The 23,962-nt window shown below is 36.3% G+C and overlaps 1 protein-coding gene across 1 annotated transcript; it reads left to right on the top strand.

Moving 5' to 3' along the window:
- On the top strand, window positions 1-23,356 carry SPESP1 (sperm equatorial segment protein 1). Its single transcript, XM_032864596.1, has 2 exons — window positions 1-229; window positions 22,286-23,356. The coding sequence occupies exons 1-2, from the start codon at window positions 160-162 to the stop codon at window positions 23,314-23,316; spliced, it is 1,101 nt and encodes a 366-aa protein (XP_032720487.1). The 5' UTR covers window positions 1-159; the 3' UTR covers window positions 23,317-23,356.
- Window positions 23,357-23,962: the final 606 nt, after the last annotated feature.

Here is a 23,962-nt window from a genome sequence, read left to right as displayed (position 1 = left end):
CCCCACCCCTCGCTGCGCCTGCGCGCTGGGGACAACCGTTGCAGGGCGCCCACGGCCCTGAGGGGGGACGGTCGCCCTAGGCACCCTCTCTTTTCGGCCCTGAGGTACCCGGCCCTGTGGCCCAGGACGTTCCCGTCGCATGGCGGAGTGCTGCGGACGATGCCCATGAAGTTCTTAGTCCTTCTAGTCGCGCTGTTGCTATGGCCTTCGTCCGTGCCGGCCAATCCGAGTGAGTGACCTACCTGCGGCGTCACCGACCCAGGGAACAGTCCTGGGGGAAGTCCCAAGTTTCGGGGCCCGTCGGAGACCCGGTCCTGCACTCCTCCCACACCTCAGTGACCCGCGTCCTGGGCCTCCGTTGCGGAGGTGTGTCCCTCTCTTACTCGCGCCTTCCCCCGCCCGCGACCTGCACGCGGCCGCCAGCGAGGCAGGTGGTGGGTCTTAGGCGTGACCCGGGAATGCCGATCCCCCCAGTGTACTCCCACAGTGCATCCCACAGGATTCACAACCTTATTTAAACAGAATTGAAACTTACCACTTGTTCGTGTCCCTCCTCAATAGCTGAAAATCAAACCTGCTAAGACTACCATATTAACATGTGGACACTTTGAGGTATTTAACTGGAGAATTCAATGTCTGATATTCCACATAAGACTATGAGGCTTGTCCATCTAGTCTAACAAGTTCATTGTAACATTAGTGATGTTGGGGTTGGTTTAGCCAAATAAAGTTTAACAGGTAGGTGTGGAAAAAAAGTACCAAGAAGCATGCCGGTTATGAAGAGCTATATTTCAGAATTGTTAAAAGGTCTTAGTTAAAAATTAGATTTAAAAAATGAAAATACAGGGCGCCTGGGTGGCTCAGTGGGTTAAAGCCTCTGCCTTCAGCTCAGGTCATGATCCCAGGGTCCTGGGATGGAGCCCCACATCTCGTGCTCTGCTCAGCAGGGAGCCTGCTTCCTCCTCTCTCTCTGCCTGCCTCTCTGCCTACTTGTGATGTCTCTCTGTCAAATAAATAAATAAAATCTTAAAAAAAAAATGAAAATACAGCACAACCTAAATCATGAGTGGTAGTGAGAAAAATTCTGGATAAAGTGTCCTAGATAACCAAAGTTAGCCCTGTAAATGCTAGCTGGCAGTTATGATTGTTAGCTATTTTAAAAGAGATCTTTGTAAAATGTTTCTTCTTTGCGGTAAGGAAACAGACACCCTGAAGATAATATCTTTTCTTGATTTCTAATGGTCATTATTACTAACATCAGTTATTTCGTTTTGGTACCTATAGATCAGTAAGTCACAACTGACTGACATGCATGGAGACTTTAGTTGAAGTGACATTAATACAGTCATAGAGTACACTCTGGGATTGCTGGATCCTTGCTTAATTCAGTGCAAGCTCCTGCCTAACTGCATCATTTTGTGGCCCCATTCTCTTTCTGCACTCTTCCCTAAACTTTCTTAAGGCTTGTACGAAAAGAAAAGATAATTTTCTGGGAAGAGAGCTGTTTTGTGTTAGATGTATAGATGACATAAGGCATAAGGAAAATATATACAGATCATAGAAGATATCTTGAAAATGTAATTTACTTTTCCGCAGAAGTGGATTAAGGGATATGTGGGGCAGTGTTAACATGGCTACTTTCTCTCTCTCATTCTTTTTCTCTAAGTAATTTTAATTTTGTTTATTAATTTTTTTTGGAATAAGTACACCAAAAGAAACCAGGCTTATCCTTGTGTTTGATTTAAATCAGATTTGTATTTATTTTACATGGCCGGTATTCCAACATTTGTTGGTGAGAGAATCATAAAAAATTCTGTCATGCCAAAGAAAAGGCACACAGGTTATTATAAAGAAAAGTGCAGCATTGACTTTTTTTTTTCTAGAATACAAGACAGGCAGGATGCCTGGGTGGCTCTGTTCTTAAGCGTCTGCCTTCAGCTCAGATCATGATCCCGGTGTCCTTGGATCAAGCCCTACAACCAGCTCTCTGCTCGGTGAGAAGCTTGCTTCTGCCTTTCCCACTCTCCCTGCTTGTGGTACTCTCTCTCTCTCTCTCTCTCTCTGTTAAGTAAATAAATAAATAAAATCCTTTAAAAAAATAGAATACTAAGACAGTTTTGAGGTCATCTTATACAGACATCATAGGTATTATATTAAGTAATTACATTTATTGAAAACCTCAGTATTCTTTTAATTGTCCACACCATTCTAATATGCCCAACCCAAGTATAGCTAGTACCGGTTTAATCTAAATTCAGTTTGACATGAATAAGGCTTGGGTATACAGCAGTCTGCATTCCTGTACATGCATAAACATCCTGACAGTGCAGGATAAACATCTTTTTACTATATACTTAAATTTATATACATTCAATTTTCTTCTATCTGATTTTTCCATAGTTTTAGTTTTAAATATTTTCCAAATTTAAAAGTCATACCTCTTTATTGTATTTATAGTATATAACTAGCTTTACTTCTTTTTTTTTTTTAAGATTTTATTTTTTTATTTGACACAGAGAAATCACAAGTAGGCAGAGAGGCAGGCAGAGAGAGAGAGGGGAAAGCAGGCTCCCCACTAGCAGAGAGACCGATGCAGGGTCGGGGGGCAATCCCCGGACCCTGAGACCACCACCTGACCCGAAGGCAGAGGCTCAACCCACTGAGCCACCCAGGCGCCCCATAACTTGATTCACTTCTTAATGAGAATGCTTGTTGCTTTAAAAAAATTATAACTTCTAAAGTATCATTTATATAATAGTTATGTATTAAAATATTATTTAATTATGTTATTTGCCTTTTATAATTTTAAGTCACCAAATCTTTGTGAGCCTGAAGCTACAAACACAAGAATGTGAAATACTAGCTTTTGGGCTCTTTTTTATATCTCATAGATAAATTGTTTTTTCCTGGCTATCTCTTTGGATCAGTCAGCAAAAGTAGAGTTAATGATCCAGGATTGTTTTAAGCTCGGGTAAGAAAACCTCTTAACTTGCTTCTCTAGGTTGGTGTTTAAAGAATGCTCATTATGTGCATTTTTGGCATATATCTTTGTCCTTAGGAAGACCTTTGTTTTAAAGGCCAAATAACTGTTCAAATAACTGAACCTAAAGGTTCAAATAACTGTTGAAATGTATTGGCAAGAACATTAAAAAGAAAAGCAGATTCCTTTTATCTCAAGTACATTCAAAAGATAAAATTCACTTCTGATGCTGCATGTTTACTTTACAGTGTTTCAAGGCCCAAGGCTATAGCACTGGGAGGGTCTCTCAGACCTATAGATGGAAGGCCATGACACACTTCATTAATGTTTTAGGTAATGAGGAGCATGTTACCTAATATGTGAGTGTCCAGAGAGCTGCCTTTAGGGGTGTTGTTGCAGTGGTTGCATTAGACTTTCCTTTAATGTTTTATCAGAAAAAAAAAAAAGCCATCTTAATGTACTTTTGAGCTGCTTTTTGTGTTCTTTTGATAGGATCTCATGTGTTTTTAAAGACTTGTTTTCTGATATTAGCTGGTTGTCCCAAGACCACTTTGTATCTTCCCTACTCTGAATGGGTTCAGCCATCCTTCTGAGGAGACAGAACATAGTATTAGAGACCGAAGTACCTGGGAGATGTATCAGACTTATGTCTCAGGTGATATTGTTATTTAGGTCATTTTATTGAGCAGAACTAGAAGAGATCTATTTCAAAGATGTGTTGTGAATTTGTTTTGGTTCCAATTCAATTTTAACATTACTCCTGGGATAACCCGGTTTTTAACTCTTTACTGGAATTGAATTTGTATCCCTTTTTAAAAATATAATTTGGCATGCATGGTTGGCTAAGTTGGTGGAGCATGTGACTCTTGATCTTGGGGTTATGAGTTTGAGTCCCATCTTGGGTGTAGAGATTACTCAAAAATAAAATCTTAAAATAAATAAATAAAAATATAACTTAATGAAGCTGTTTTGGTTATGTATTGCAGCATACAGACCACCCCCCAGATTTATTATTTCTCATGGTCAATGGACTGACTGGGCTCAGCAGGGCAGTTTTGCCTCATATGGTGGATTTGAGGTCACTCATTCAGCTATATTCAGCTAGAAGCTCAAGTGGGATGAGAACATCCCACCTGGCCTCTTATCTTCCAAGGTCTTTCTCTGCATGACTTTTCATCTTTTAGTAGTCTTGCCCAAGTGTTGTTTTTTTTTTTTACCATGGCGCCTTGCTTCTTGGAGCTTTACAAGCCCTCAGTATGTGAGCTCTTATCAAGCCTATGCTGTGTCAGACTTTCTAATGTCTCCATAGGCCAAGACAATCACATTAGGCAAGCCCATATTCACTATGGGAATATACTAACCAAGAACATAAATACCAAGAAGTGCAAGGTCATAAACTTTTTTTTCTTCGCCCCCGCCCAGCTTTATTGAGCTATAATTGACAAAATGTAATATATTCACAGTATATGATGTGATAATTTAGGGGCTTCTGGGTGGCTTAGTTGGTTAAGGGTCTGCCTTCAGATCAGATCATGGGTCCTGGAATCGAGCCCTTTATGGAGCTCCCTGCTCAGTGGAGAGCCTGCTTTTCCCTTTCCCTCTGCTGCTCCCCATGCTGTTCTCACTTTCTGTCAAATAAATAAAAATCTTCAAAAATATATATACAGTGTGATGATTTGACGTATGTCTACATTGTGAATGGATTCCCACCATTGAATTAATTAGTCTGTCACTTCACATAATTACCTTTTGGGTGTATGATCAACAGTAGTCACCATGTTATACATTAGATCCTCAGGCCTTACGCATCCTATAACTGAAAATTTGTACCCTTTTACCAGACTCTTTATATTTCTTCCACCCCCAACCCTAAAGGTATATTTCTTTATCTGGAACACTTAATTAATATGAACAAAATTACTTGTTTTGTCTGTCAGCAAATATTTAAATTAACAAATTATAGGGAAACTGCTAGACGAATAACAAGATAAAATGTTTCCCTTTGTGTCCATTCTTTGAGTGTACCCCACTAATGAAGCACAGTTATTAGAACTTTGATTTAAGTTGCAAGTACCTCGTCTTATTTATATTCATTTTAATTTGAACATGTTGGTGTGTTAGCTGGCAGTTTTTTTTTTTTAAGATTTTATTTATTTATTTGACAGAGATCACAAGTAGGCAGAGATTGAGAGGGAGAGAAGCAGGCTCCCTGCTGAGCAGAGAGCCCGATGCGGGGCTCGATCCCAGGACCCTGGGATCATGACCTGAGCTGAAGGCAGAGGCTTAACCCACTGAGCCACCCAGGCGCCCCTAGCTGGCAGTTCTTACATGATGACAGATTTCAGGTATTCTTATTTGTATCACTTCTGTAGACTAAGGGATGTCTATTTGTGTTCCCCCTTAATGACATGGGTGGAAAATACAAAGAATTTGTTCTCCAAATTAAGGACATTCAGCCAGAGTCTGGTCCACCTATACATTTGCTTGGATATATGTTAAGCTTTATGTATATGAGGTTTTTTTTTTTTTTAATCAATAAAGCCATTCCATTTTTTCATTCTTGTGGTAATAAAAATCCTAGTTATATTTGGATCTTTAAAAAAATGGAGCATCTATGGTTCTTGGTTAAATTTTGAGTGTAATCACCAGATGCCATAGCAAGCTTATAGGCCAAGGGCAAAGTAAAAACACATTTCTTAAAGAACAGAGACCAGAGGCATTCTGTTGAGCTTTAACTTCTTTGTCTTCCTGTGAAAGTTAAAAAATTTATCTTTTCCTCCTTACTGAGCTACCAACTTTCCTCCAATGATATGGAATATTTTACTACCACACATTTGAAAATTAACAGTATTATTGGGCTTTAAAGTCTTTGTTTTTAAAACATAAGTTGTATATTAAGCACATGATCAGATAGCACCCATCTTACATTGAGAGATGCAGATTTTTTTAGAATTTCCTCTAATTTATGCTGTTTTTGAATGTATGTCCTTGAATAGCCTACATATTATATTATGTATACGTAAGTTATTACAATCTATTGGTATCAGTATTTTATCAGAGTGAATGAAATATAGAAACCTTACCTTTCTTTACGTCCTTTACCCTCTCCCATTCACAGTATGATTGCCTTAAGTATTTCCTTTACATACATTGAGAACCACACCAGAATATTATAAATTTTGCTTTAACTGTCAAACGTAATTTGAAAAACTCAAGAGAAGGAAAGTCTGTTGCATTTACCCATACTTTTGCACTTCCTGTTATTCGTTCTTCCTTCCCAGTGTTCCAGCATTCCTTCTTCTATCAGTTTCTTTTTGTTTAATGAAAGCCATTTAGCCATTATAGGGTAGGTCTTTTGGCAACAACTTCTCTTAATTTCCCTTCATCTGAGAGGTGTTGATCGTTCTTATATTCCTGAGGGATACTTTCCCTTGATAGAGAATTCTAGGTTGACAGTCTTTTTTTTTTTTTTAAGCACTTAACAAATATACCATTTTTCCTCTGACCTCCATGGTTTTGCCTGAGAATTCAAATTGTCATTCAAACTTTTTTCCACTATAGATAAGGTGTTATTTCTCTCTTCATTCAAGATTTTTTTCTTTGTCTTTAGTTTTCAGAAGTTTGACAGTATGTCTTGGCATGGATTTCTTTTGGTTTATTCTGCTTGAGTTTCACTTAGCTTTTTGAATCTGTAAGTTCATGATTTTTGCCAAACTTGGGATTTTTTTCAGCCATTATTATGTCTTTCAGTACTTTTCTAGACTCACCTTCTTTCTTCTTTCCTTCCAAGACATGGATGACATGAATGTTAGGTCTTTTTGTTATAGGCTCACACATCCCCAAGGCTCTGTTCATTTCTTTTTAAGTCTATTTTGTTTTTCACATTGAGCATTTGCCATTGTTCTGTCTTCCATTTCACAGATTCTTACTTCTGTCCCCTCCATTCTGCTGTTGAGCCCGTCCATTAAGTTTTTTTTTTCATTTCAGTCTTTGTGTTTCTCAGTTCTAAAATTTCAGTTTGGTTTTTCTTTATGTATTCTTTTTTTTTCCTCTCTATTTATTTTTCTTTATATAGTCTATTTCTTTGCTGAGATTTTCTATTTCTTTGCTGAGAATTTCTATTTTTCTTTTTCTTTAAGGTTTATTTATTTTAGAGAGAGAGAGAGAGAGAGCGCGCCAGGGGGAGGGGCAGAGGGAAAGGGAGAGAAAAAGGGAGAGAAGCAGACTCCCCACTGAGCAGAGGGCCGGAGGCAGGACTTGATCCCATGACTCTGAGATCATGACCTAAGCTGAAATCAAGAGTTGGAAAGGGGCCTACTGAGCCACCCAGGCATCCCAAGACTTTCTATTTTTCATTTGTGTCAGGAATGTCCATAATTGCTTATTGAAGCATTTCTATGATGCTGCTTTTAAACCCCTGTCAGATGATAGTAACATCTGTGTCATCTTTGTGTTGGTGTCTGTTGACTGTTTTTTCTCATTCAAATGGAATTTTCTTGGTTCATGTTGTGACCAGTGGCTTTTGATTAAAACCTGGACATTTTGGGTATTACGTTATAAGACTCTGGAACTTACTGAAATCTATTACAGATTTAAATAGGCCTCTGAGCCTTTAACATCACTTGAGTGGTGGAAGACAACTGTTATCTTGTTACCACAGATCCCAGCTTCTCATACAGCCTTCTCTACTGGAAGAGAATTTATTAATTCATACTTGGTAGCAACATTTCTACGGGATAAGGGCAGAGAGGTTGAAGCATGTCGCTGCAGCCTGATGAGGGTAAAGTCTGGGCTCTATACTCAGTGTTTGCTAGTGGCTATAGGGCTACCAAGTTTTCTGTGGTGTTTGACTGGAATAGAGCGGTTATTGCCTAAAAGTTTTCTTTCTTTCTAGGCTACCCTTTTACTTGTCCTTTGGCTGTAGAAAGCTATATTTTCTTGGAGACTTTTTTGGCTATGTCCATTGGTGCATTGGTGTTTCTGGGTTGCTGGCTTCTCCAGTCTGGGGTATTTGTGGCAAAAAGAAAACCCAGGGAACTCTCTGCTGTATCATTCCTTGGATCTTGAAGTTCCTAGTTGGTGTGTCTTTTCTCTGCCTTTCAAAATGCACATTTTGAATCTGACTAGTGATTCATAATACTCCACCTAAATAACTTACAGAGATTGTAAATAAATTCAATATTTTGAGAGTTTGTTTGCAGTTCTTTAAGTTTTCAATTTTATAGGCAATTAACCAGTGTACATTACTTTCCTAGCAACACTCCTTTTAATTTACATGCAGTTTGATGCCAAACCTTAATGTTTTTCTTATAAGTCTTTAGCTAAATACATGTTATTAGTTTAAATGTTAGCTTATAAGGTCATAATTAAAAATGGCAGGAAATATAACCAAGTTAATGTCAAAATAAAATACAATTCATATTAAATATTGTCAGAGAATTATAACACTTAAAAAACTCTACATAGGACATTTTAATTGAAAAATTCTAATCATTATGATCTTATAATGTGTAGGTTTCATAATAACTAATTTTTAAGACACCAGGTACTTGGTCTATAGCACATTTCAAGTGAAATTGCATATTCACATTATAATTATTATATGTTTTTCACTATATTTCTCAAAAAGTTTAGATACATTAGCTTAAGTGCAAAAAACTAAATTCTGCATAGATTTGGATATGCCCTGTTTATTTTCTGGTTTTGTGTTCTGTAATAACAACACGATCACCACACAAATGAAACACATAAAAAATGCTTTGTTAAAAAGTAAAGTTTTTTATAAGACCCAAATTTTACCAATATTCTTCTGGAATTTTAAATTGTAGCAGTAAGTAAGAAACTCCCTGAGGAAATATTAAAATTACCTAGTTTTATTGTAGACCTGTATTTTATTATTCTTTAAAGTAAAGATATTTCATATAAAAGTTCCCAAATTTGAATTACATATAAATTTTTAAAAAAATTATATTCCCCCTTCTTTTTTTTTTTAACCAAAGAAGGGGTGGAAACAGTTTAGTTTTCCTTTTTAATTCAGCTTAGAAACTATTGCTTCTTTGCCCAAGATTTAAGGCGACATGTTTTTCTTTCTTAAAACTTTAGTTTCAAAGAAACTAGGTATGCTACTGTATAAGATTTTTAATATTAGCATTTTATTACTATCATTACATTTTATTGTAATTTTTGCATGCTGTTACTTCTTAGGAGCATAGAGTCTTTTTCTTTGTGGGGTTTTTTTTTTTTTTTTTTTCATTTTTGAGTGAAAGATTTTTCTGGAAAAAAAATTGTTAGTTAAAACAGTTAATGCAGGGACGCCTGGGTGGCTCAGTGGGTTAAAGCCTCTGACTTCAACTCAGGTCATGATCCCAGGGTCCTGGGATGGAGCCCCGCATGGGGCTCTCTGCTCAGCAGGGAGCCTGTTTCTCTTCCTCTCTTTCTGCCTGCCTCTCTGCCCACTTGTGATCTCTGTCTGTCAAGTAAATAAATAAAATCTTAAAAAAATAAAAGTTAATGCATAATACCATTTTAACTTTACCAATTAGGAAATTTCTCCAGAAACAAATAAAAGTGTAGCTTTTTGGATTTTTACAAAAAAACACATCTATGTATAGCCACTCTTTTAAATAGACACTGTAGAAGAAATTACTTGGTTTGTTACACCTGTTACCAATTGAAGTTTCAGGTATGCTATTAGACATTTTAATTGATGCTTGATCGTATATTTTTAAGAACTTGAGACTTCCAAACATCATTTTAAAAACTTAATTAATGGGCACCTGGGTGACTAAGTCAGGTAAGCTTCTGCTTTCAGCTCAGGGCATGATCCTGGGGTCCTGGGATCCAACCCCACCTGAGACTCCCTGCTCAGTGGGGATTCTGGATCTCCCTTTTGCTCTCCCTCTGTGTGCTCTCTTTCTCTCTCAAATAAGTAAATACATAAATCTTTAAAAATACAATAAAATAGTATGCATAAATTAGTATGCAGTATATCTGCATAGATAATAGAGCACAAGGTTTTCTTGGGATGGTTTGTTATACAGTTTCATTAAAAAAGAAAATAAGCCATGTAATTTACACGTGTTAAAACCATTATTTGTTCTTTAAAATGACTGACTAGAGCTAAAAATCACATTTTTTAATTTTTAAAACTTTGTAATATCTCTGGCCAAAGAAATCATAGTTTCTCTGCTTGAGACAGGAGACCCAAATCACTTCTAACTCTTTGGGAGAAGAAAAAATCTTAAGAGCTGTACCATTATATCTATAATCTTAAATTTAAGAGATATTATATTAATTTTGTCTTAGTTCAAAGTAATAAAATTTATGGCATAACGAAACTGGGAACTCCAGCTTAGTTTATAGAATGTCTTCAATTAGTTCTACTAACTGAATGAAAATAACATCTATTGACAAAATCAAATTTTTGTAAACTAGTTCTTTAAAAATGATTTTTTGTTTTATCTTTATGTTAATGTCCATAACTATAATGCAGAACAGAGTGATAAGCATGATATTTTAAATATATACATACAGTGAAGTACACAAATCAGGAGGCTTAATGAATTTTTATGGTTAATGCCCCTGCGAAACCAATGCCTAAACCAAGTGACAAAATATTACCAGCCTAGACTAGTTTATAAGTATTATGTTTTAATGCACGCAACTATTTAAAATCTTGCACAGAGGGGCACCTGGGTGGCTCAGTTGGTTAAGCGACAGACTCTTGATTTTGGCTTAGGTCATGATCTCAAGGTTATGAGATTGAGCCCCATGTCAGGCTGAGCCCGGAGTTTGCTTGAGATTCCTATCCTTCTGTCCCACCCAGCACTCACTTATGCTTATTTGCTTTCTCTCTTTCTCAAGTAAATAAAATGTTTTAAAAAATTAAAAATAGGTAAATAAAATATTGCATAAAATTTAGATGACCGGAATTTCCTAAGTTTCTTGAAAATTCAACTAAGGAGCAGGAGAAACTATTTTCAGTCATATAGATGACAAAGGACTGGTCTCCAGAATATATAAAGAATACTTAAAACTCAATAATAAAGATAACCCAATTAAAAAATAGGGAAAGTATCAGAATACTGATTTCTCCAAAGAAGATATACAGATGGCCAACAGGCATGTGAAAAGATGTTCAGTATCATTGGCTATTAAAGAAATACAAGTTGAAACTACAATGAGTTATGACAACACCAACAAGGATGGCTATGATTAAAAATACAGATAGTATGTATTGGGATGATATGGAGAAATTGGAACCCTCATATTGATGGGAATGCAGTTGCTTTGGCAGTTCCTCAAAGTTTAAACATAATATTACCAAATGACCTAGTAATTTTGCTCCTGGATACTTGTTCAAGAGAAACGAAAGCATACATCCACACCAAAACTTGTACATGAGCGTAGCAGCATTACCCATTATCACTAAAAAGTAGAAACAAGTCAAATGTGTAGCAACTGATGAATTCATAAACAAAATGTGGTATATCCATACAATGGAATATTATTTGGCCAGGTTTATTATTTGGCCACAAAAAGGAATGAAATAATGACGTGTGCTACAATATGGATGAGTCTTAAAAACATTATGCTAAATGAAAAAAGACAGTCACAAAAGAATACATATTATATGATTCCATTTATATAAAACATCAAGAATAGGCAAATCCATAGAGACAGAAAGTAGTTTAGTGTTTGCCTAGGGCTGAGGGAATTGGGGAATGGGTTTATTTTGGGGATGATGAAACTGTTTTAAACTTAGATCATGGTGGTGGTTGCACAACTGTGAATATACTAAATACCATTTACTATCATTTACAATATACTAAATACCAAATCGTATACTTTAAAATATGTAAAAGATAAGTTATGAAGGTATTTTAATCCTCGTAACCCTTAGGGATTTTAATTCCTAAGATTATAATTTACTGATCTAAATTTATATTAGGCTATTCAGTAAGGGCCAGTTAGAAGAAGTGCAGAGTCTTTCTGAAAATTGGAGCTACTTAACTACAATAATTATGATGTTGTTGTTGATAAACTTCAGACTTAGAAATTTAAAAAAAACCATGAAAACTGCCTCCTTAGCCTAAAATAAGGGAACTTTTGTCTTAATGCCCAGATTTTCTCCCTAATAATTATTGGACTATTATTTAAGAAATAAAACCAAACAAAAAAACAAAAAACTTAACAAAACCAAAACAAAAGACAGTTTTTAAACTAGCAGATTTATTTTAAACATAACATGACATTTAGTTTTCCTCTACTGCATTCTTACAGAATTTTATAGAAAAATTTTTTACCTGTGATTATTTCCTTAAGATAAATTAGTGGAGGTAAAATTAATTTACATACCTGCCAGACTTTGGTTCACTCATTCAGTCATTCAGTTAACAAACGCTTTTTGACTGTCTGCTATGGCTCTAGGCATTGAGTAGAATAGAGGATATAGAGAACAAAGCAGACATGGTCACAGCTTTCAAAGAGCTTACAATATGTAGTCGTTAAAAAACATTAAACAAATATATATAGTTAAGATTATCTTAAATTCTATAAAGAAAAGATCAGCGTGCTACTGAGAAACTAATGAAGAATGTGAGGATCATAAAGGAAGAAAAATTACCTTTTTTTTTTTTTTAAGTAGGCTCCATACACAGCACAGAGTCCAACATGGGGCTTGAACTTATGACCCTGAGATTGAGACCTGAGCTGAGATCAAGAGTCAGATGTTTAATAGACTGAGGTGTCCCAGGAAGTTACTTTCCCTTTACCAAGGAAGTAATTATATACATGCCAATCCTAGGTTTTATTGTTTTAATTTTTTTTTTTACCTTGACTGACAAAGATTGTTTTTAACTTGAATTTCTTTTATGAACAGTGAACTTTAGCAACTTTTCATGTTAAGTGGCTTTTTTATTTCTTGTACTCTATTCCACCTTTAATTGGCCATTCCATGACAAGGAAATGTATGTTTTGAAAGTATTGTTTATTGATTGAAGTTTTGTATTGCATTGCTCATTTTAAATCAGATTTTATTATTTTCCTCAAAGTTAACTCAAAACTTACTTTTTGCTTCTGTGTGAAGTAAATGTATTCTTTTATATGTCATTGACTGTCAGTTCCTACCCATACTTTGTAGTAACAAAAACATATCAAATTTGGATTAGTTTTGGACATTTTTTCCAAAGAAGACGTACAGATGGCCAAAAGACACATGAAACAATGCTCATCATCACTAATCATCAAGAAAATGCAAATCAAAAGTACAATGAGCTATCACTTCACACCTGTCAGAATGGCTAAAATCAACATAAGAAATAACAGGTGTTGGTGAGGATGTGAATAAAGGAGAATCCTCTTGCACTGTTGCTGAGATTGCAAACTGGTGCAGCCACTGTGAAAAACAGTATGGAGGAGGTTCCTGCAAAAGTTAAAAATAGAGCTACCCTACGATTCAGCAATTGCACTACTAGGTATTTACCCAAAGAATACAAAAATACTAATTCAAAGGGTACGTGCACCTTAATGTTTATAGCAGCATTATCTACAATAGCCAAATTATGGCAACAGCCCAACTGTCCATCAACTGACAAACCGATAAAGAAGATGTGGTATATGTCCACAATCGAATATTATTCAGCTGTGAAAAAGAATGAAATCTTACCATTTGCAGTGACATGGATGGAGCTAAAGTATTATGCTCAATGAAATAAATCAATCTGAGAAAGACAAATACCATATGATATTATTTATATGTGGAATTTCAGAAACAAAACAAACAAGCAAAGGGAAAAAAGAGAGAGAGGGGCAAACTAAGAAACAGATTCTTAACTATAGAGAACAAGCTGATGGTTACCAGAGGGGAGGTGGCTGGGGGAGATGGGTGAAATAGGTGATGGGGATTAAGGAGGGCACTTGTCATCATGAGCACTGGGTATTGTATGGAGTGTCGAATCACTATATTGTATACCTGAAACTAATGTGACACTGTTAATTAACTGGAATTTAAATAAAAATTAAAAAATAAAAAGAGTAAAAAAGGTTTTTGGATCAGTTTTAAAAAATATTTCTAAATACATCTTAATATATGAAAGGGATATATTTTTGCCCAGTTGACAGTAGAGCATAATTTTGTGTATTTTACTTATGGATGGATTGATTGATTGATTATATCTTAGTATTTACATGTATTTCAAAAGAGAGTCTTATTTCTCCAGGAAAATTTTATTATCATACTTCTGTTTTACCAGCATCCTTGTGGCATCTTTTTATGACAACATTGTATAGTTGTTATGTGTACCTGCTTGGAAGTAAGGCAGCCTCTTTTGAATGCCATTATTACCACCTACAAATAAAATATAATCTTAGGCAAATTACTTATCATTTCTAAGTGTCATTATTTTCCTCTCTGTAAAAACACTCCTCACATTCAAAGCCCTTAGTATAGTGTTGGCACGTAGCAATTGCTCAGTCTGTTGAGCTATTATGGTCTTTTCAATCACTGTCTTCCAATTTTCCCCTTCAGATTTCACGCCACTTTTGTCCCTACAGTTGTTTTCCCGTATTTTTTTTTACTTTCCTATCATTCCTGTCATGTAACTAATTCTCCCTGTACTATTTCAAGAAGAGAAGTGCAGAGAGTCTCAAGCACAGCTATGACATCTGTATCTGTGATTCCTGTTAAACCTTAAGCCTGCTTAGGAAGGAGCCATCCTGCTTACTAGAGGCACTGGAAAACAGCATTATGGTTTCTAAAGATGGAAGAGATTCTTACCTTATCCACATTCTGAGACATTGCTATGTCTGGTTGGATCACTAATTGGTAAAGAAGATAGAAGGGGATATTATAAAGTACACCCATGTAAACTATACATATCCAATGTGTAAAAAACTCAACTTATAGCAGAATAGTTTGGTCTTTGTAGGAATTTGAATTTTGTTTAGTTCATCTTTCTAGGAACGTCTGAAGAATAGGGAAAGCAGGTTTTCATAGTGGCCAGGGCCATTTGTCAGGATGTTTGAGGCTTAACTATATTTTACCACCTTGCCTACAAACATTTGTATAAAGATCAAATTGATTTGCAAGAACAGTTCTGATTAGTGGAACTGAGAAGTCAATATGAAGTATGTAGATGTTTTAGGGATACAAAAGTAGGAGGTGGGAAGTATGTGGGGAGAGGATAGATTTAATTAACAATAAAACAATATGGAAACAAAGGGTTCATGAAGAAGAGAAGAAAAGCAAGGTAGAAGATAGCGTGTTGTTTTGTTCAGCAGCCATGAACGGGTTTTTTAATGTTGCCTAAGTAACAGTGTAAAGGGATAATGAGTACTTTAATTTTTTTTAGGAAGCAGCTAGCAGTAAGGATCTCCTTTTCCTGTCCTTTGACAATCTAATTCACCTAATAGTAACCTGGGTGTCCTGTTTACTACTTTGAGAAGGGAGAAGTTAAATGATTAAAAATGGAATGTTTAGGGCGCCTGGGTGACTCAGTCGGTGAAGCATCTGCCTTCGGCTCAGGTCATGATCACAGGGTCCTGGGACAGAGTCCCACATAGGGTTTTCTGCTCGGAGGAGAGTCTGCTTCTCCCTCTACCCCTCCCCTCTGCTCTTGCTCTCTCTCTCTCTCTCTCTCTCTTTCTCTTTCTCTCACATAAATAAAATCTTTAAAAAAATAAGAATAAAAATGGAATGTTCAGCAGCCTACAATTTGATGGCAATGTCTTTTTAAAAGCATTTAAGCCTTTGCTGGCTGCACATTTTGATTTGCATGTGAATAATGGCCCAGAATTGAAATATTTACAGAACGTGTATAAAAAAATTTATTATGGAAGAACTTAAATATATACACAAGTAGAAATAATGGTATAATAAACCTCCATATAGCTATAACCAGCTTCAACTACTAGCCCATAATTAATTTTGTTTCATTGATATGTCCACCCATATTCCTTTCCCCCTCATCTTTCTGGTCCCTCTCCCCAACTTCTCAGACTTGAATTTTTTAGAAGCAAATTTGATACATCATATAATTTTATCAGTAAGTATTTTAATATGGAGCACTAAAATATAAATACAATAATAATGTGAATTTCACACCTAAAAAGATAATTCCTTACTATTATCAAATATCTAGCCAATGTTCAAACTTCTCTGACTCTCTCTTTTCTAGTTTGGTTGAATTGGGATTCGGAAAAGATTCATACATGTAATTCATTGATATATCTTTTAATTCCATTTTAATGTATTCCTCCTCCATCTCTATTTTTGTCCTTGCAATGTAATTGTTGAAATTGGATCATACGTTCTATAGTTTCCCCCAGTTTAGATTTTGCTGATTATATCCTATAGTCCAGTTTATATCTTTCTTTGTTGTCCCATGTATTTTCAACATATTGTTAGATCTTGAGAGACCTGTTACATACAGGTTTTGACCATCTTTTCAAGACTGCTTCATAGGTGGTATTACATTCTTTCACCAGGAAATTCATAATGTCTGATTGTGTATCTTTTTGTGATACAAGTAATCATTGATATTGATAATCATTGCAAAATGTCATAATTATAAGTGGCTTCTTCATTTGTTACCTAAATACATTTGTAAATTGAACTTCCCTCACTTATAGCTATTTTTCCATACGCAGTGGGTCTGTTTCTGTATTTTCTGTTCTGTTCCATTCATCTGTACATTCATGGACAATGCCATATGATTTTTATAATAGAGATTTTACAATATATTTCAGTATCTATTGGGGCTGGCCTCTACTTTTCTGGCTATTCTTACTCATTTTTCCTTCCAGATGAACTTTATAATCCATTTTCCTAACTCCAGAAAACAAGTAACGGTATTTCATTAGGAGCATATTAAATGTGTACATTAACAGAAAGAATATGACATCTAAGCATCTTTATGATATTGAATCTTCTTGTCTAGGAACATGGTATATCGGGTGCCTTTGTGGCTCAGTCGGTTAAGCATCTGTCTTTGGCTCAGGTCACGATCCCGGGGTCCTGGGATTGAGTCCCACATCAGGCTCCCTGCTCAGCGGGGAGTCTGCTTCTCTCTCTCTCCCTCTGCCTCTCCCCACTGCTTATGCTCTCTCTCTCAAATAAATAAACCTTTAAAAAAAAAAAAAGGCTTAAAAAAAAGAACATGGTATACCTTTCCATTTGCTGAAGCTTACATTATGCTTTTTGGAAGGTTTTGTTACATTCCTATATCAGTTTTCTGTGGCTGCTGTAACAAATTACTATAAACTTGGTATCTAAAAATAACAGAGATTTATTCTCTCACCATTTTAGAGGCCATAAGTCTAAAATCAGTTTCACTGAGCCAAAATCAAGGTGTAAGGCAGAGCTGCATTCCCTCTACAAGCTCTAAGAGACAGTATTTTATTTTCTTTATTTTTTTAAAGATTTTTATTTATTTGATGAACAGAGATCACAAGTAGGCAGAGAGGGAGGCAGAAGAGAGAGGTGAAAGCAGGCTCCCCACGGAGCAGAGAGCCTAATGTGGGGCTCGATCCCAGGATCCTGGGATCATGACCTGAGCTGAAGGCAGAGGCTTTAACCCACTGAGCCACCCAGGTGCCCCTAGAAGACAGTATTTTAATTGGCTCTTCTAGCTTCTGGTAACTGCCAGCATTCCAAGTCTTCTGATCAGTTCATTCTAATCTCTGCCTCTTCCATATTACACTCTCCTCTTCTATGTATCAAATCTCTGTTTGTCTCTCTTATAAAAAACATTTGTGATTGGATTTAGAGTCTACCCAGATAATCTAGGATAATCCCCTGTCAAGATCCTTAATTTAATCACATCTGCAAAGACCTTTTTTTTTTTTTGTAAGGTAATATTTACAGGTTCCAGGGAGGAATTAGCCTAATATAATTACTCCTATAGATTTTGGACATGTCTTTTTAAATTTATGATTAGATATTTTCTTTCATTATTTGTTATCAAAATAGCATCTTCTTTCTCACCTTTTAACTGGTTTACATTGGTGTAGTGATTTCTGCATGTTGATTTCATAATTTGCTACTTTTCTAAATTATCTTACTCCTTGCAGTATCTTTTCAAAGGAACTCTTTTGTGTTGTCTAGATGTCTAATTATATCATCTACATATAAACATAGTTTAACCTTTTCCTTCCCAATTCTCATGCTTCTAGTTACTTTCCATTGTCTAATTACATTGACTAATACCTCCAACATGATGTTAAATAGTAATGGAGATATTATTATCCTGATCTTATTTCTGTCTTTAGCAGAAACCTTCTAGTGTTCTTTACAGATAGGATCCAAGGCATATTTTTAATTTTTTTTTTTTAGGGATTTAACTTTATATTTTAAGATGAGAAATGTCATCAATTATCTTTATAGAGCTTTTATTTATTTTTCTTTATAGGGCTTTTATTTATTTTTTAAAAGATTTTATTTATTTATTTGATAGAGATAGTAGGCAGAGTAGGCAGGCTGGGGTGGGGGAGCAGGCCCCCTGCCGGGTAGAGAGCCCCTTGCAGGCTGGATCTCAGGACCCTGAGACCATGAATGGAGCCGAAGGCAGGGGCTTTGTAGGCTTTAACCCATTGAGCCACCCAGGGGCCTATTTATAGGGCTTTTAAAGCATTTTTCAAGTATCTAATTTATTTGGTTCTATGAAATAAAAGGACAAATATCTAAGATACAAAGTATCTTAATTTTATAGTTAAGTAAATGTTGAGAAAAATTAAGTAATTGTCTAAGGTCTTTATGCTTGGAAAGTGGTACAAGCAGGACCAGAGTTAAAAAAAAATTCACTGCTCTAGGCTGCATACTCATTTTACTTAATATTTTCCTCCAGGATTCGGGACAATGTGTTAGATGCCTATGAGAATATGTAAATACGTTATTTTCCTTTTTAAAATGTGAGTTTTTAATTGTTTACTATATTGAGTGATTGGGTATGTGTGCTTGTGTGTTTTTAGGGAGTAAAATATTATATATAGATAAGTGTAAAGTCCCCTTTAAAGACCTGACTTTAGTCCCATTTCCTTTCCTCAGAGGCAACGTAGTATAAACTGACAGTTGTTTTTTTTTTCTGTTTTTGTAATGCAAGTGCCAGACTTAAGCTTTGATTGTAGAGGCATCCATTTCAAAGAGCCAATCCATTTCAAAGTCTGCTATCTTAAATATGCACATTGCCAGCCAAAAACCTAGATAAAGAGCCAGGCCACCTCCCTCTACTGAGGCTCCTTTGTTTTGGAGATCTTAATTGATTTTGAGAACTGTCCTTTTGGGCCAGTTGTTTTTCCTCTTCCTGAGCTTCAAATTCATGCTCTTATGTTTTAAATTCATTAATAATGAGTGAACCCTAGAGCCCAGACATTTGACCCCAATACAAGGAGAACCCCTGGCCCATTTGCACTCTAAGCACCCCCTACCCTCCAACTACCTTCTCTTTGGCACTGTCTCTAGCTCCCTCGCTTTCCTGGGCTCCCGCTCACTCTCATTTCCCTCTCTCTGTTTTCCTCTCTCCATCCCCCTCCACCTCCCGCTGTGTGGCCCCAAGTGTGCTATGTAATTTCCAGTTCTAAACCTTTATTTTGTCAAAGTTTCGTGATGGTTGTTGCTGAAGGATGCCTTGCAATCATATTAAGAACCACAAGGGCCAGTCCAGTCATATAACACTGATTTGGAAAGGGGAAATGTCAATGGGTAGCTCACTCCAGGGCCCAAGTGAACACTACCAGGCATTTCTAGTCTGCAGCCTTACTGTGGATAGGCTGAGACTGGCACAAAACAGGCAACGACACACAAGAGTTAGGTATGTTAGCTTGCTAGTCCATTTTTTATAAAATCCACAATTCACAGACAAAATGCATGATATGGGGTCAGCGATTTTAAGAAAATTATCAGAGGGATAATATCAAAATCTACCTCCCTTTTTTCACCTATCTTCGTCATATGGATCTTGAAGTAAGCAAAGCTTTTCAAAACATTACATAAAATGCAGAATCTGCCTTTAGATTCTAGATCTCCAGACAAATCTTGTATTGATGGGTCCGTGATCAAAGCAGCGAGACTGATACAAAGCAAAGGTCAAGCAAAGCTTTATTTCGCGCCAAGCATCGAGAATCAAACCAACCGTTGGGGGCTGCCTCTTACAGAGAGGGTGACCCCTCCCAGCCTCACGGACTAACTTTTATAGAGCAAAGGCCATGTGGTTGAGCCTGGCCACACACGGGTGGCCAATGAGATTGCAACACACAGAGAAAGCTGCACAGTCATGCTCGGTCACACACGGGTGGCCAATTGAATTACAATTCACCCCATAGTAGCTATTTGAACTAGCCTATCACCTTGGTCAGAATTGGCGCCCAAAATGTGGGGCCCACACTCCTTGGTAGCTAGGGAGACAGTATGCTCACTCTACTGATTGGATATCTCCACCTGGCCCGACTCACCCCTGCATCTGGGCTCTGTTATCTCCACCTGACCTGACCCGCCCTTGTATTTGGGCTCTGTTACCTGGGACTGGTCGACCATATTTTACTAGTTTCCCGGACTTGCTTTTAAGTAAGTCCCCCCCGGGGGGTGGGGGGTGGAGCGGGCGGGGTCAGTTTAAGTTTTACTACATAAACAACAAAATGGCTGTTCAACCAAGATGGAGCCGCTCTGGCTAAATAGGCCCTTACAGTATCTTTCGCTGATCATTTTGCCTTACTAAACTCTTCTCATTAAGAAATTTTTTTTAAATTTAGGGGCGTCTGTGTGGCTCAGTTATTAAGTGTCTGCTTTTGACTCAGGTCATGATCCCAGGGTCCCGGGATGAGCCCTGCATCAGGCTCCCTGCTCAGTGGGAGGCCTGTTTCTCCCTCTCCCCCTCTCCCTGCTTGTGTTCCCTCTCTGCTCTCTCTCTGTCAAATAAATAAGATCTTTTTTAAAAAAAAAGAAAGAAATTTTTAAAATTTAGAAATATACTTTCAGTTTTGATTAAATCTCCATCAGGTATTTCTAAGTTGTAAGAAGAGTTAAGAAAGAGAGGAAAAACATGTAAATAAAGCTTTTTTTTTTTTTTTTTTGTTACCGTTTTGTGCTTGTGAAAGTGCTGAATAGAAGTACCTGCTGAACAGAAGGTTTGGTATTTCATTTGGCCTGCAGAGGGAGGATTTAGGTAGGAGGTATGCATTAGAGTTTGGTAAAAAGTGACTTACTCTCTTGAATTAAGTCAATTTATATCCTTGATAGTGGCAAAATCATTTCAAAATGACATGTAGTGGGCGCCTGGGTGGCTCAGTGGGTTAAGCCTCTGCCTTCAGCTCAGGTCATGATCTCAAGGTCTTGGGATCGAGCCCCGCATCGGGCTCTCTGTTCAGCAGGGAGCCTGCTTCACCTCCTATCTCTGCCTGCCTCTCTGCCTACTTGTGATCTCTGTCTGTGTCAAATAAATAAATAAAATCTTTTTAAAAAAAAATAATGATAATATCACCCTTTTACACCAAAGATGTCTCAAGAGTTCTTTCTTGACCGTTTGCTCTAAACCTTAACATTTCCACATCAGAAATGACCCACAGGTGTAGTTAGATCTTTGCTGGGTTGAAGGCAGTGGTATACTGTAAACGTTCAACAACTGGCTCTTTGGAGAGACTGGTAAGCTGAGATTTACAGCATTTGCCCATCACAGTTGATTTCAGACTATGTATTTGGTGTTACTAAGCAGGGACATAGAAAGAGATACAGAGTGGTACACCATTACAAAAGCATTTCTACCATACAGCTACCCTAGATGTAAATAACAAGACCATAGATAATAGTAAAATGACATAAAATAATAAGAAGTGATAAATTTTGAATACTTACTACCTTTATTTCGAATACAATTTATTTAATTGCAAATTAAAATAATTTTTAATAATGTCTGTGTTTAACATTTGGTTCACAGCATTCCTAAAGATTGAATAATTGATTCTGGTGAGGCAGTAGGAACCAATTCCAGTACACTGCTGTGGGGGACGAAATGATCAGGATTTTGGTTTAATTAGCTACCTACTGAATCATATGGGAGAGTAAAAGCAAAAAATTATAAAGAATTGTGTTGATATGCAAACTTTGTACTAATCTTGTTCATGTGTTTTGTTAAGAATCTGAAAATATATATATGTTTTATTTAAGTGAAAATCAACCAAGTCAAAGGTGCTTTATTTCTTGGTTCTTTCAACTTTTAAGTGATAACATCTGAAGTAAATTTAGGTCAGTAGATTCTGTCGATATGTCATATATAATGTTAAGTGTTACTTATTGTTTGATTTTTTTTTTCCTTTAAGGCATAACCGTGACACCTGACGAAGAACAAAACTTAAATCATTATGTAGAAGTTTTACAGAACCTAATACTAAGTGTTCCTACTAGGGAGCCAGGTCGTGAGAAAAAATCAAAGTCTCCAAATAATGTTCATTCTAGAGGACGGAAGCTATCAAGATTAAAGGAGATAATCACACATGGAGACGTTTCAACTGAAAATGATGTTTTAATCAATCCTCTTGGTGAAGAAACCACAGCTTCCCCTACTGGAGGCTTCACACTGGAAGTGCAGAAGAAAAAACCTACTGAAAGCACAGCATTCTGGTCGATTAAACCAAATAATGTTTCTATTGTTTTACACACAGATGAACCTTATATTGTAAAAGAGCCAGAGCCAGAGCCAGAACCAGAATTATCACAAACAAGGCCATGGCTAAACTTTACTGAGACATCCCCAAGCCCAGAGGTCACCTCAGGCCAACTGTCTATCACTTCTTTAAGTAGAAGCACTGACATGAATACCGTCACAGAGCTAGAAGATGTTCCTCAGCTCTCAGGCGAATATGGAATGGGAACACCTGACACAGTAACATTTGAAAAACACCCACAGATTCTGAATAATGAAGACATTTTGAAAAAAATTTCAGATATTCATTCACAGGTACAACGGGTACCTCTTGCTGAGAGCCTCAAGCCAGAATACAGAGAGGACATTCGAGCCTCTAGAGAGCACCTAAAACGGAGCCTTGCTTTAGCAGAAGCAGCAGAACATAAACTACAAAAGATGTATAAATCCCAGCTATTACCACTAGGACGAAGCAGTAGTGGAATTGATGACATTGAAACTGTTATTAACATGCTGTACAATTCCAGATCTAAATTAGCTGAATATTTAGATATTAGATATGTTCCACCAGAGATGAGACAAAAAGCTACTACAGTATTCAATACATTGAAAAAAATATTATGTGTAAGTCAACAAGAAACTCAAAATCTTATTAGGAAGTTATTAAACAATAATATAAAAATTTTAAACCTACTTGATGTTCCATGACAAAGTTGATTTAAGCAAACTGTGCATTCATTTCACTAGAGAATTAGTGATTCACAAGTTGTATGAGAATATTTTCTATTCAATGTGCTAACATCTTTACATGTCATGTTATAAAAAACTTTCATATGCACAAAAGCCTAATAATTTAAAATAAAATTTTGGTTCAGGAGTTTGTAGTTTTTTTCTCATTAATTAAAAGTTATGAAGATCTAACCTTTAAAATGTTTAAGCTTTGATTTTACTTGAATAGATTAGTTAAGTTCACCCATTTTATAAAAGTTAAGAGACTGTGTGCAATCTGTATGTAGCCTATTTTAAATAATTGAATATAAATGTAAAATTTTAGTATATATGGTCTTTATTACTCTTTCAGAGAATCTGAGTTTTCTGTCTGAATAGCGAAGTTGGAACTTGAATCAGCTGTTTTATTGAATATCTGTCTGCCTCCTCTAAAAGGTGGATGGTATATGGAGAGATGTTCCTGTTTCTTTGTTGTTAAATACTTTTGGAGTATCAGTGAGTTACTGTAACTTGGATTTGTAATGTAGTCATTCTCACCTAATTCCTATTTTTATCTCTTTCTATACATATACTTTGAAGCTTTGCAAATCTTTTGTTAGGAATATGACTAACATGATTAAGGTTA

Source organism: Lontra canadensis, unplaced genomic scaffold (assembly GCF_010015895.1).
Source record: "Lontra canadensis isolate GAN:19392208 unplaced genomic scaffold, GSC_riverotter_1.0 scaffold28, whole genome shotgun sequence".
In the NCBI taxonomy this organism is placed as follows: Eukaryota; Metazoa; Chordata; class Mammalia; order Carnivora; family Mustelidae; genus Lontra; species Lontra canadensis.
The sequence above is the reverse complement of the archived record's forward strand: the minus strand, read 5'-3'. Positions and strand labels throughout refer to the sequence as shown.

Excerpts from the sequence above, each read along its gene's own strand:
- SPESP1 (XM_032864596.1), top strand. The coding sequence starts at position 160 with ATGCCCATGAAGTTCTTAGTCCTTCTAGTCGCGCTGTTGCTATGGCCT. Across the intron at positions 230-22,285 it reads GTCCGTGCCGGCCAATCCGA|GCATAACCGTGACACCTGAC; the intron begins GTGAGTGACCTA and ends TTTTCCTTTAAG.